The sequence below is a fragment of the Bufo bufo genome, chromosome 3, assembly GCF_905171765.1.
Source record: "Bufo bufo chromosome 3, aBufBuf1.1, whole genome shotgun sequence".
In the NCBI taxonomy this organism is placed as follows: Eukaryota; Metazoa; Chordata; class Amphibia; order Anura; family Bufonidae; genus Bufo; species Bufo bufo.
Genome location: NC_053391.1, coordinates 174,126,998 through 174,140,006, shown reverse-complemented (window position 1 = coordinate 174,140,006; position 13,009 = coordinate 174,126,998). Strand labels below are relative to the sequence as shown.

The window sequence follows — 13,009 nt, the reverse complement described above, 5'->3', positions numbered from 1 at the left end:
CTTCAAAGGCAGCCAAATAGGTTTTTCTCCTGGACTTTTGGGGCCCATTATGGTATCAGAGCCTGGATTCATGGGAGGATCCTCTGGAGCTCTAGTGGGCCAGTCTGACCTTGACGAGACACACTTGTTCTGCTATACTCTTCATGAAATATCTAGTTCTTAGAGGGAGGTTGAATGTCCACATGTCTATTTTCAATATATCCTTTATGTTTTACTAGTTGCCACGTTATTAAAAGGAAGACAAGGGATCTATACAGAGAATGAAAGACGCCTAGGAACTGTAATTCAGCTACGCTTTTTCAAGATTATGTTGGTGTTCATGATATGGTAATTGTTCTGAGAATGAAACTTTGGGAAGGTTTACTCAAATTGTTTTAAGATGCAACAATTTATGAGGCAGTACAAACCATAGCAATTTATCATGTATCAGCTATTATTAATGTGGCATGATGAATTGCTTAAAGGGGTTGTGTCACTTCAGCAAATAGCATTTATTATTTAGAGGCAGTTAATACAAGGCACTTACTAATATACTGTTATTATCCATATTGCTTCCTTTACTGGCTGGATTCCTTTTTCCATCACATTATACACTGCTCGTTTCTATGGCTACAACCACCCTGCAATCCAGCAGCAGTTGCCGTGCTTGTACACTACAGAAAAAAAGCACCAGCCTATCTGAGCTCCTACGGTCCCGGCCACCAGAGAGGCCAGCAACTTTTTCCCATAGTGTGCAAGCACGGCCACCGGATTGCTCCTTCTAGGCAGCAGGTCACTGTTTAGACTGCACAATCTGCTGCCCAGAAACAACAATTTAGGTGACTGCATCAGCGAAGCTTTCACCAGAATGGCATTTGCTTGTTTACACAGGGGAATTATTGGAAACCAGGTTTAATTGACAGGGCAAGGTAGTGGCAAAGCAGTGAGGGAGGCAGTGATGACCAGTTCGCAGTGTTCGCCCGCGAACACATGCGGGCTGCCATCCTAACTCACAAGTCCGGCGATGCACAGGTAAGCCCTTACCTGTGCCTGTGCCAGGAGCCGGTCTGAAATCAAATGCGGTCATCGGGAGCAGGCAGTTCCGAGAACAGCCGCCGGGGGCCTTCATCAGGCTTTTCTAGGAACTGCCTGCACCCGGAGACCGCATTTCATTTCAGACTGGCTCCCGGCACAGATAAGGGCTTACCTGTGCATCGCCGGACTTGTGAGTCAAGATGGCAGCTCGCATGTGTTCGCGGGTGAACACTGCGAACTGGCCATCACTGGAGGGAGGGTCTGGCCACAGAAACGAGAGGAGCTCGGGTGCATTTTTTTTTTTAAATGTACATTTATTAAAAATGACAAATCAGATCGACTCCAAAAATACATAGCACACCTTTTAGTGCTGAGAGCTTTGAAAAAGTTAAGCTGTTCGGGCTGTATAAATCGTAGAATTCTGCCATTAATTTGTGTGGGAGATTTTTTTATATTTTTAAACATAAATGTATAAAACAGCAAATCCAATCAACTCCAAAAATACATAGCACACCTCTCAGTGCCGAGATCTTCAAAACACAGTCTGAATGTAGTGCAGTTCGGGCTGTATTAATTGCAGAAAACTGGAGAATAAATATGTGCACTATAAATATGAGGAATTTCAATGCTTTTCACGCTCTATAATTAGGTAATGGAGTGATGGAATCTTGTTTCTGGTAAATTCAAGACACCCATAACTTTATGTAAAATGCTTAAAATCCCTGAAAAAAACCCATAAGGGTAAACAAAATGGTCAAACTTCCTAGCATTCTGATAATAAATTTGTCTTTAAAATATACTGCTTCTTTCTGGTCAGGAGAGAGAATAACGGATGTGTCTGTTCCACCACAGCTGACATTAATATATTTTTTATCTTTTTTATCAGTTGGTTGTCCAACATTATCAATGAAAGCCTTTTGTTCTTTCTGGAAATGCAGCCAGACATAAATGGAGATCAACTGAAAAATGTCAGGAATGCAGCACTTATCACGTGGTTCATCATGGTAAGCCAGCCATGAATTCAATCATTTTTCATTCTATGCCTATGAAATGTCTCCGATATTTAGTAATTGTCCAATAAACTAGATGTAAAAAGTAAAAGTAAAAATAGGTTGAAATATTTGGCAAATACTGTCTTCAAATCTCTCATATATACACATGCACTGAGCCCCATACCTTTAATTTCGTCACTTTAAGGCCTCATGCACACGGCCGTGCCGTTTTTTGCGGTCCGCAAACCGCGGATCCACAAAAAACAGAAGCGCCCGTGTTGCCTTCCGCAATTTGCGGAACGGAACGGGCGCCGGCAATATAAATGCCTATTCTTGTCCGCAAAAGGCGGACAAGAATAGGACATGTTATATTTTTTTTGCGGGGCTGCGGAACGGAGCCACGGATGCGGATTGAAGTGCGGATTGAAGTGAATGGGTCCGCATACGAGCCGCCAAAACAGCGGCTCGGATGCGGACCCAAACAACGGTCGTGTGCATGAGGCCTATAGCGATGGTTTTATATCATGCTTATGTCAAAGATGGGCATTTTTCTGTTACAAGATAGTAGGTTCTCCATGTGTCCTCTGCAATCCAAAAACATAATGAAATTTTAAAGGGGTTGTCTGACCCCCCAACTCCAAATGAATCACTAATGGGAACGTGCGCAAAATGCAGGAAAAAAAAGCCACTCACCTCTATAACTGTTGACCGCACCACCCCAGCAGCTTAAGGTTCCCTGCACTGGAAGTGTGATGCCCCCTGTTTGGTTACATGTAAAGCTGCAGCCATTCACTGGCCTCAGCAGTGACGTATCCCAGAGCAGCACGTGACCACTGAGCCTCTCCAGACATGTCACTGCTGAGGCCAGTGAATAGCTGCAGCAGTCAGAACATCAGACCGGAAGCAAAGGACACAGGACCCTTAGCGCTGAGGTGAGTGGCCCTTTTCTTTATTGTGCACATGTTTGCGTCAGTGAGTATTTGGGGTTAAACTACCCCTTTATTTGGTTTTCTATGAATCTGAGCCTAGTGTGTAGATGTACATTTCAGTTAGGCATCTTAGATTGTGAGCCCCATAAAGAACAAGAACTTATAATGGTGATGGCAATCTGTACGCCTCCATGAAATATATTGACATTGTATAACAAATTGGAAATAAATAATAAACCTAAAGGGCTGCCTAGTTTAGAAAAACATTTTCATATACCCAGTCACTTCTGAGAATAGGAGAGTCTTCTGTTCGGAATCCACATAGGAAATGCCACTAATGTCAGACAGTTGAGGGTCCCCCCTCTGCTTGGCTATCTCCAGCAGTCCCATAGAGGAGAATGGAGCGTTGGCCATGCTTGCGTGGTTTGGTCTCCATTCACTTCTATGGGACTTTCGACTTCTGGTCGGCTATTTTCAGAACTCCCATAGAAATGAATGAAGAGCACACTGCACATGTGTGGTGCGCTCTCCTTCACATTCGGGAGCTCGAACTGGAGATAGATGCAGGTCCCAGAGGTGGGACCCACACCTATCTGACATTAGTGGCATATCCTAACGATATGCCACCAGTGTCTGAGATGTAAAGACCCCTTTAGACAAATCCGCAGTAGATAATGACCCATGGGATGGATTTTAACTCAATCAATTTTTACTGCAGATTTACACTGTGGATTACGCCCTTTGCAATGAATAGGGTAAAATCCGTGCCAACATCCGCAGTGAAAATTTCTATGAAGAAAATCCATCCAGTCTGGCCATAACCTACTGTGTCCCTATTGCCACAGGAGATAATCCAGTGTCAAGAGGAACTCTCAGGTGCACCCTTCTCCTCTTGTGATTCTTTGCCTGAATATAAGCACCAGCATAAATGTCTTCTAGTCCCTCCTCAGTTGTATCTTTATGGGAATATCTGAGGCCATTTTAGTCTATGGCCACATTAAAGTGAACCTGTCACCAGGAAAATACAGTGCCATCTACTCGCATCTAGAGCAGAAGGAGCTGATTGGTGTACAGCTTTTAGAAAAGATTCAGTATTTAATGGGAACTTGTCACTATGAAAATGCAATGTAAGCTACAGGCACCATGTTATAGAGCCGGATGAGCTGAGCAGATTGGCAGTTTTATGGAAAAAGATTCAGAGTAACCTGTATTTCATTCATTTAAATTCCTGCTCATTCTGACCTTTGAAGTCCAGGAGGCGGTCCTATCAGTGATTGACAGCCTTCCCTCTATGACTGTGTATACACAGATTGCTGTCAATCACTGATAGGACCGCCTCCTGGACTTCAAAGCCCAGAATAAGCAGGAATTCAAGTGAATAAAATCCGCAAAAAACACTATATATCAACATGCTCAGGTTCTCCCGTTCTATAACATGCTGCCTGCAGCTTAAACTCCATGTTCAATGTGACAGGTTCTCTTTAATTCATTTGAATCTCTTTCTATGCTTAGGAGTCATGTGGTCTGTCTTATCAATCAATAATATCAATCTATCTTTTATATACCAGCCACGGTGTAAATTTGCCATTGTGTTAACTAATATTTGTCGTTAACCTCTAAGGTCACGGCTGATTCTAGCTTTTCTTTGCCTGCAAATTTGAAGTGAATCCCCTCCTCGAGCTAAATTCTCAATCCAACCCCTCCCCCAGCCCTGCTGCTAAAGGCATATTTGGATGGACATTACATACAGCACTACATACCTCTAACATGCAGTGAAGTCTTTACTGATGTAGATATTCCCTTTCCTCATCTTCTCCATTCGCTCCAAACAGCCATGACCAATTATTTCATCAACATCTCGTCTCTGCAGAGTTTGCCACATAGATATTTAAGTTTCCTAACTTTTCCATCTTCCTCCTGGTCCCACCAATGGTAATTTTTCTCTCCCAGAGTTCCCACATTAGCAATAGTGCCCCGAATAGTTATAATGCTCCCCAAGAGTTCCCCATTGGTAGCATTGCCCACCATATTGTGTCCAACGATAATAATGTCCCTACAGTACCCACAGTAGTAATAATGCCACCATAGAAATAAGGCCTCCTATAGTGCCCCCAGCTGTAACAAGGAATCTTTATAAGTCACCTCTTTAGAGCCCACAGGAGTAATAAGGCCTACTAGTGTCCCTGGTAGTTATAAATACCCCTGTAGTGGCCCCAGTATTTATAATGTCATTTGTTTTAGCTCCAGTATTTATAATTCCCCCTGTAGTGGCCCCAGTATTTATAACACCCGCTTGGAGTACCCCTGTAGTTATAATGCCCCCTATAGTGCCCCCTCTAATTATAATTCCCCTCTGCAGTGCACCCTCTAGTTATAATGCCCCCCTGCAATGCCCCCTGTAGGTATAATTCCCCCTATATTGCCCCCCCCCCCCCAATTATAATGCCTCTCTGCAGTTCCCCCTCTAGCTATAATGTCCCCCCTGCAAAAGACAGGGGCAGTTTAATACTGGTGCACTACAGGAGAGGTATTATAATACAGGGTAAACTACCTGCACTGTTCCCTGTATTATAATATCTCCTATATAGTGCACCAGTATTTAACTGCCCCTGTATTATAATATTCCTCCTGTTGTGCACCCTGCATTTTAATGCTTCGCTGTGTTGCCCTATGCATTATAATGCCCCCGTAGATGCCCCTGTATTGCTCCCTGTATTATAATGTTCCCTTTATTGGCCCCTGTATAATAATGACCCCTTTATTGCCCCATGTATTATATTGGCCTCTTTATTTCTCCTAATGGTGCAGAGTATAAAAAACATTACTCACCTAACTTCGCCCTGCTGCCATTTGTGATACAAACCACAGGCCACTTCCACCCTGAGGCCTAGTTTGCCGCGTCCCAGCACAGGAGGTCACAATGACATCAACGTGACCTCCTGCGCTGGGATGACGTGATCACAAGCGCCTGCATCAGAATGTGGGTGTTCATGACCACACTATTGATGTCATGATGATGTCATTGCAGCCTCCTGCACTGTTCTACTAACTCATAGACCCGAGGCCTAGTGGCTTGCGGCCTATGAGGCTGAATGCCAGGGACAAAAGCCATGGGCTTTTGTGCTCTACCATAAACTGCCACCCTCTCAGAGGCAGTTTATACCTCCTGGCAGTTGTGACCCTGCCTGTCTGTAATGCCAGTTTAAATTCTACTTCCAGTTTAAGAGGGTATGTCAGCTGTTTTGACCCTGAAAAACAGCTGACAGTGCTGGGTAGTAGTCCTGGAGAGCTGTTTAAAGGGTTTGTCTTCCTGAGAGCTGACGACCCCTGGGGTCCTCCCTTGTCCTACCCACTCAACTTTCCACGGTCCCACTGCTGCTCCATTACTGGCTGCTTCCCTGCAAGACTAGGAAGCAACTTGGTGTTGTGACCGCTGTTGCCAATAACTGTAGTGGCCTCAGTAGTCACAGTGGCTTGAACGGTAGGTACATCACTGTGACATAGTATTCTAGCTACTGTGACCGTTGAGGCCTGTAATTGGCCACAGAGGTCATGGGACCAAGCTGTCTCCTGGTCCTGCAGGGATCAGAAGCAGCAAGGACTGGAGCAGCAGTGAGACTGCGGACAGGTGAGTGAATAGGACAAGGAAGGTCATTGTTTAAACAGCTCTCCAAGGCTACCAGAAGTGACCAGGAATGAAGCAGTGGTAGGACTGCTGACAGGTGAGTGCGTATTTTTTATATTCAGGAGGACAAGGAAGGAACCCAAGGTTTGTCAGCTCCAAGGCTAGACAACTGCTTTAATCATACATATGTGGTTGGTTGTAGTATCAGAATTACTTTGAAAGGGACATTTATATCTTGCATGTGCCAGTCCTGCAAGCACCCCGAAACTGGTCTGAATGATTGCTGTAGTGTCCCATCAGGAACCCTATTATATAGCAACGTTTACATTTTGGGTGCACATGTATGACTAGTATTGTGGTTATCACATGCATGTATGCTATGTCACAATACTAAAGAACTATTTTATTTCTTTTTAGGGCATACTGAATCCAATGCAGGGATTCCTGTTTACTCTGGCCTTTTATGGTTGGACTGGTTGGAACATTAGCTTCAGGTATCAGCAAAAGGAAATCCCATGGGAGCCTCTGACAAGTTCATCTGCTGTAGAGTCTGCACGCAATGGTATGATTGGGTCCTTCCTGAACTATCCTGGCTACATCCAGGACCCAAACAAGACTGATATGGGGAATAGCGAGCAGACTGATGAAGCACTAAGCATGCTCTCTGAAGGTAATGGACGTATAGCTGAGCGGATAACCAGAAATTCTCCAATATACCAAGGATGGTAGTTCTCATTTATTCACATCTCTATGATTATCCCTACCTACTGATTATCAGCTAAATAACAAAAAAAATTAAGAGCAAAAATACACTGGAAAAAATGTATTTCTAACCTGTACACTCAAGAAGGAAGTCATCTTGGCTTGAAGCACTGTCATGCCTCACTTTCCTAGTGAATTCTGCATTCTCTTGACCACTGGCTAGCTATATTTCATCAACATGTTGAAAGAACACTAAAGCATTTGTAATAAATGCATAAGAAAAGAGAAATGCCTTCAATTCCTTTAACACCCTCATCTCCTCTGATCCTATTCTGTATAATACTGGATTCAAACCTGATAGAAATATATAAAAAACATAGGTGCCACTTTTTCTTCTTTTTACAAACCTCAGAATCCTTCACTCTGGCTATAAGATAACTGGCTGTAGAGGGAGCTCTCCCTCAGTGCTCTCTCTCGAACAGACAAAGACCAGATATGGTAAGCCCAGATCGAGTGGCTATATATGGTCCAAAGGTTGCAGTAGAAACTAGGAACTGAAGTCTGAGGGGCCCAAAAGCACCTCTGCCACATAGACTTGAAAACAATTGGGGATGACCGGACATAGTGTCAGAATAACAAAATTAAGCATTTACCTGGTCGGATTGTCCCACACTGCTGGAACCAAGATTACTCATCCAGGTTAATGTTTTTTTTATTCTGACACAAGCCCTGCTATCTAATTTTTTTTTTCAGGTCTTGGACAACTTCTTTAAATAACATATGTCACCAAAATTTTATCTGCCAGTTAAAACCAGATAGTAAAATTTTCTGAACATGATTATGGAGGGTGCCATCTTGCCTGAGCTGTTTATAAAGCATTAAGAAAATTGCTTTTCAGAAGCCCTAAGGGCCATAGACACAATGGATAGGAGGGGACCTCATTGACTTCTATGGGAGAGTTTTCTAGGCATGCTCTGTGACCTGTACAGAGGTCATTGTACAAGGAAAGAATAGATAAGCTTTGACAATCACCTATTGTGAATGGTGGATCCTGTCTCATCTATACACAGAGGTGATATCATTACAGGCAGGATTAGAATGAGTTAAAGGGGTTAACAAACCCCTATAATGCCCCCAAAATGCCCGGGCCCCTCATATAGATTATACTGAACCCTCTCCCCGGCACCCCCTGCGCTCCTGATCCCCGTATGGCTGCCGCTGCATCTCCCCGTTGTGCGGCCAAAACATCCGGCGACGAGGGGAGCAGCCAATAGCAAGCCATGACAGTGACAAGCCTACCTAGCATCACCCGCAATGCTAGGGAGGCTCGTCCCCAGCACATCCTGCTTTTGGTTTCTCCCCTATCCGCGGATGTTTTGATCCACGCGACGGGGAGATGCAGCAGCAGCAGATATGCGTGGATCAGGAGCTACACGGGTGCTGGGGTGCAGGGTAAATATAACCTATATGAGGGGCCCGGGCACTGGGGGGCATGTTTTAGATATTGGACAACCCCTTAAAGGCAGGATGTGGTCCATGTGAAAGTACAGTATATAGAAATGTGAAGATGAAACTCATTTGTATCATGCCCACTCCAGGACACTAGTGTTTATTTAGCTGACTAAGGAAGTGTGCAGGGTGAGAAGCTGGCTGAATTTGCTTTTATGTCAGTTTTTCCATGACATCCAAAAAGAGTCAAAGGTTTAAAGTATTTTTCTATCCCATAACAAGGTCCAGGAAAAAGTTAATTTGAACTGCGATAATACAATAATAAAAAAAAGTTTGTATTTGTAGCTATTGCAAAATAAAACTCTTTCATAGAACAGAATATTGAATCTGTATGCTTTTAGCCTTTTATTTTATTTTTTCAACGAGGCAAGGGTAGCAATCTGCTTGTATTACCTATGTACAGGAATGGGACAAGCTCTGTGTCCAAGACAGGAAATTCAGGATGTGTTCCTCATACATGGGCCCTGAAGTTTGGTTTCATTGCAATTGGATGGACAATTAACTCCCCCTGTTTTCCTCCATCCGCTTCTTATTTTTGCAGTTCACCTGTATCTGTAATATTGGTCACTCTATACCTCTCCTTTCTTATATACACTGGACCCAGATTTACTTATGATTGGAGCATTGAGAGTTTCTACACTTTTTTTCCCGACATGCTTGACAAGGGGTGTAGTGTAAAGGAGTGAAGCTTTGTGAGAAAGGGATTGAGGCCTAAGATGCTTTATTTTGAACCAACACTGTGCCACAATTGTGTCATAGAAACCTGTCTCAGTGTAAGCCAACCAATACTGTATTGGTACAGAGTCAGGTGTCTATCCCTACACCAGATTTATCATCCAGCCTGAGCCACTGTGATAAATCTGGTTCAGGTCTAGACAGCTGGTCCAAGCTTATGCCATATTTAGGATTGGTAAGTCTGGTCCACTAACATTTGACCCTCTTTTGCATTTGCTACCTAGCTATACAGAGAAGCAGTGCTAAATAGTTACAATGAGAGCTTCCACTTGCCTATGTGGTAAATGGATAGCATCAGCATGTAAAAAGTTGTAGAAAGGAATCTAAAGGCCTCCAAAGTAGAGTATCGTCAGTTGAATACCAATTTTTGTGGTATCGGCTGAAACTCTCCGTATGGGGAGCCTCTGACTCTCCCTCTAACAGATGATGTCACTGGAGAGAAGGATTGGTCAGATTTTTTGCTATTTTTGTTCTCCTGAGAGATAAGCCACCACTAGGAGTGTCTTATGGTGGCTTTCTCCTCTCTCCCCATTGAAAACTCATACACACTCAGCCAAGGCAAGATGGGACTAAGCCCTGACAATCAGGTGGTCAGGAGCTATGGAAACAGATGTGCTGCTTCCCTAACTCGGAAACAGGATAGGTTGCTGTGCTACGCTGTTTCGGTAGCTCCTATGCACTTAGTCCCATCTCACCTTAGCAATGGCAAGATGGGACAGCCCTTTTAATTAGTATAGATAATTAAGGCTCCTTTCACATCACCGTTTGCAGGAATTTCGTCTCCGCTCAAAAATCATGTTCTGAGCGGACACTGAACGAACCCCATTATAGTCTATGGGGTCTTTAGGCTCCGCTACGCTCAGTTAGGTCTCAGTTATCTGCAGAATCCGTCCTTTCCGTTCTCCTGCTCCTCAACGGTGCCGGAGAACGGAAAGGAGAAACAGTGATGTGAAAGGAACCATAGTCTTGATTTTCAATATATTGTTGCACTGACATTGGAACAGAAAATATATTTAAAAAAGATTTGTAACATTTACAATAAATCTTTTTGAAAATATATTATTGCTTTTCCTTTATTGTACATATCTAAAGATCCTCTTGCTCCAAAATTATGCTGTTGTAAAGACAGCTCTACTGCTACTAATACTCTTAACACTGCTGCAGCATTGTGTCCCTGCTTTGCAAGGACAATTCAACTTTTTACGCTTCTAATACACTCATATTTTGGATGCCAGCAACCTGATTTCTAATGTCAAGTTCACACGGCAAAATTTCCAAGCAGATTTTGGCACAAATTATCTGGCAAAATCCATGCACAGTCCGCTCTCAACATGAATGAAGGCACAAGTAGATTGAAATCTGCGTTACAGCAAAAAACGAAAAATAAAAAAATAATTGACAACATTCATCCTTGATGTAGATTTTGTGCACAAACTGCAGTGAGTGGCAACAACTGGATTAGCCCCATAAAATGGGGCTAAATCCATGTATGAATCCACAAAATAAATACAAATCCACATCAGAAATCAAAGGTCAATCTCTGCTGAGTTATATTAGTATCCTCTTGTATTAGAAGGGGTTGTGCACTTTAGTAATCCTATTTTGTTTGAAGAGTCTCTTTTATTTTTTTTGATGTGGATAAATTATGGAATTTAATGTTTATTGTACAGTATTTTTTCTTCTTCAATGATAGGTGGCAGATTACAAAATATTCAGGATTGTTGGATACTGTATAAAACTCACCTGTAATGGGAGAAAACCTACAGGGAAATAGTTTTAAAAAACTTTAACAATTAATTTTAAAGGGCTTTTACTTGTGTTTAATATTGATGACCTAACTGCAGAAAGGGTCATCAATATCTGATCGGTGGCTGTCCAACACCTGGAACCCTTGCTGATCAGCTGTTTGAATAGGCTGCAGCACCCCCTTGCAGCTTATAAAGCACAGCGCTGTACTTTGTATGGTGGCTTGGCTTAGTATTGCAGCTCAGCCCCATTCACCTGAATGGGACTGAGCTGCACCTAGGCCATGTGAGCGATGAACGTAATTTTCACTGGCCTAGGAACAGCTGATTGGCAGAATTGCCAGGAAACAGACCTCCACTGATCAGGTATTCTTGACTTATCCTGAGGAAAGGTCATCAATATTTAACACCTGGACAACCACTTTAATTTGGACAATATAAAACTGCTTTAAACCAGCATAGACAACCAGCTCCTACCGTTACAATACATACAAAGAGAATACAAAGAGAAAAGCACTTGGTAAAATAAGGGGAATAAATCCAGCGATGGGTTTCCTGAATATCAGTCTCTTTTGTTTTGCTAGGTTCTGAAGCTAGCACAATTGAAATCCACATATCCAATGAAGTGCCAGATTTTCATGACATAGAGGCTGATGATGAAAACTGTGACATCGAAAAGGTGGTAAAATGACTGTTACACTCAACCAAAGGATGCAGACCGAGAGTCATATTACCATCACATCACATCACAGGACTCTCTCAAGAATTGCAATGGAATTTATACCCCATTAAAAGAATATTTTGAGCCATGACTAATGGAGTATTGATAAATTGTGATATTGTACACATTACATATCTATAGCCCTATTGGGTAAAATATATTTTGAACAGTTAAAGGGGTTGCCTAAGTTGAAATATAGTAATAGGGCCTCAGAACCTAAATGTAGTCAAATAACGTTATACTTATCACTTTTCTCCCCTGCAGCTTCCAGTGCCAAGCTTCGGTCCCGGCTGCAGTGGTGATGTTCCCTGCACACAGGTCATTATGCACTGGCCTCAGCAGTATACAGGACTTATACGTTTTTCCTCTGATTGGCTGCAGCAGTGACGTGGTGTACACTGGATATCATTGCTGCAGCCAATCACAGGCACAGTCAGTGGTGAAGTCCTGTATACTGATTGGCTGCAAGGTGACCTGTGTGCATGGATCATCACACTTACAGCCAAGAACATGACGTCAGCAGCGGGGAGGACCAGAGCACATTCCTGGAAGTGGCAAAGGAGAAGAGTGTTGTAGACATGACTTCATTTCTTATTTTATCACATTCACTGCTGCTGGCTGTGTATATATTTAAAGGGGTTGGCCACTTTGCAGTATTTTTTGGCTACTCACGGTATTTCTGTTACTGCTCAAGTTGTCTTTATTAACATCCATCCTCATAATCTTTTTCCTGTGTTTTTTGGTTCCTGGCTGGTGCCCCTGTAAACGGTGCCTTGGCATTGTTTTTGTAACTCTGGCCCCCATATATGACATCACAGAAAATAGCTGCATAAGCTGCCCCGTCCTGCTGGTAGTGCGTGCTCCCATCCTGTTGTCTGCTGCACAGGCTCCACATCCAATCTTTGTCGACTGCACAGTAGAAATAATTCCTGCCTAGAGCATTGCAATTATCAATGGTGAATGGTCTGAATGAGAAAGTCAACTGAGGCTGTTTGCTGTGCTAAAAGTCCAAAGAAAGGGGCACCTTCAAAAATGAG

The 13,009-nt window shown here is 43.0% G+C and overlaps 1 protein-coding gene across 1 annotated transcript in view; it reads left to right on the top strand.

The window, feature by feature from the left end:
* GPR143 (G protein-coupled receptor 143) overlaps window positions 1–12,070 on the top strand; it is a 41,658-nt gene extending 29,588 nt beyond the window's left edge. The window contains exons 6-9 of the mRNA XM_040421831.1: window positions 219–327; window positions 1,901–2,018; window positions 6,978–7,230; window positions 11,836–12,070. Coding sequence (XP_040277765.1) covers window positions 219–327; window positions 1,901–2,018; window positions 6,978–7,230; window positions 11,836–11,942 — 587 coding nt within the window. The 3' untranslated portion in view covers window positions 11,943–12,070. The remainder of the gene's footprint in view (window positions 1–218; window positions 328–1,900; window positions 2,019–6,977; window positions 7,231–11,835) is intronic.
* Window positions 12,071–13,009: the final 939 nt, after the last annotated feature.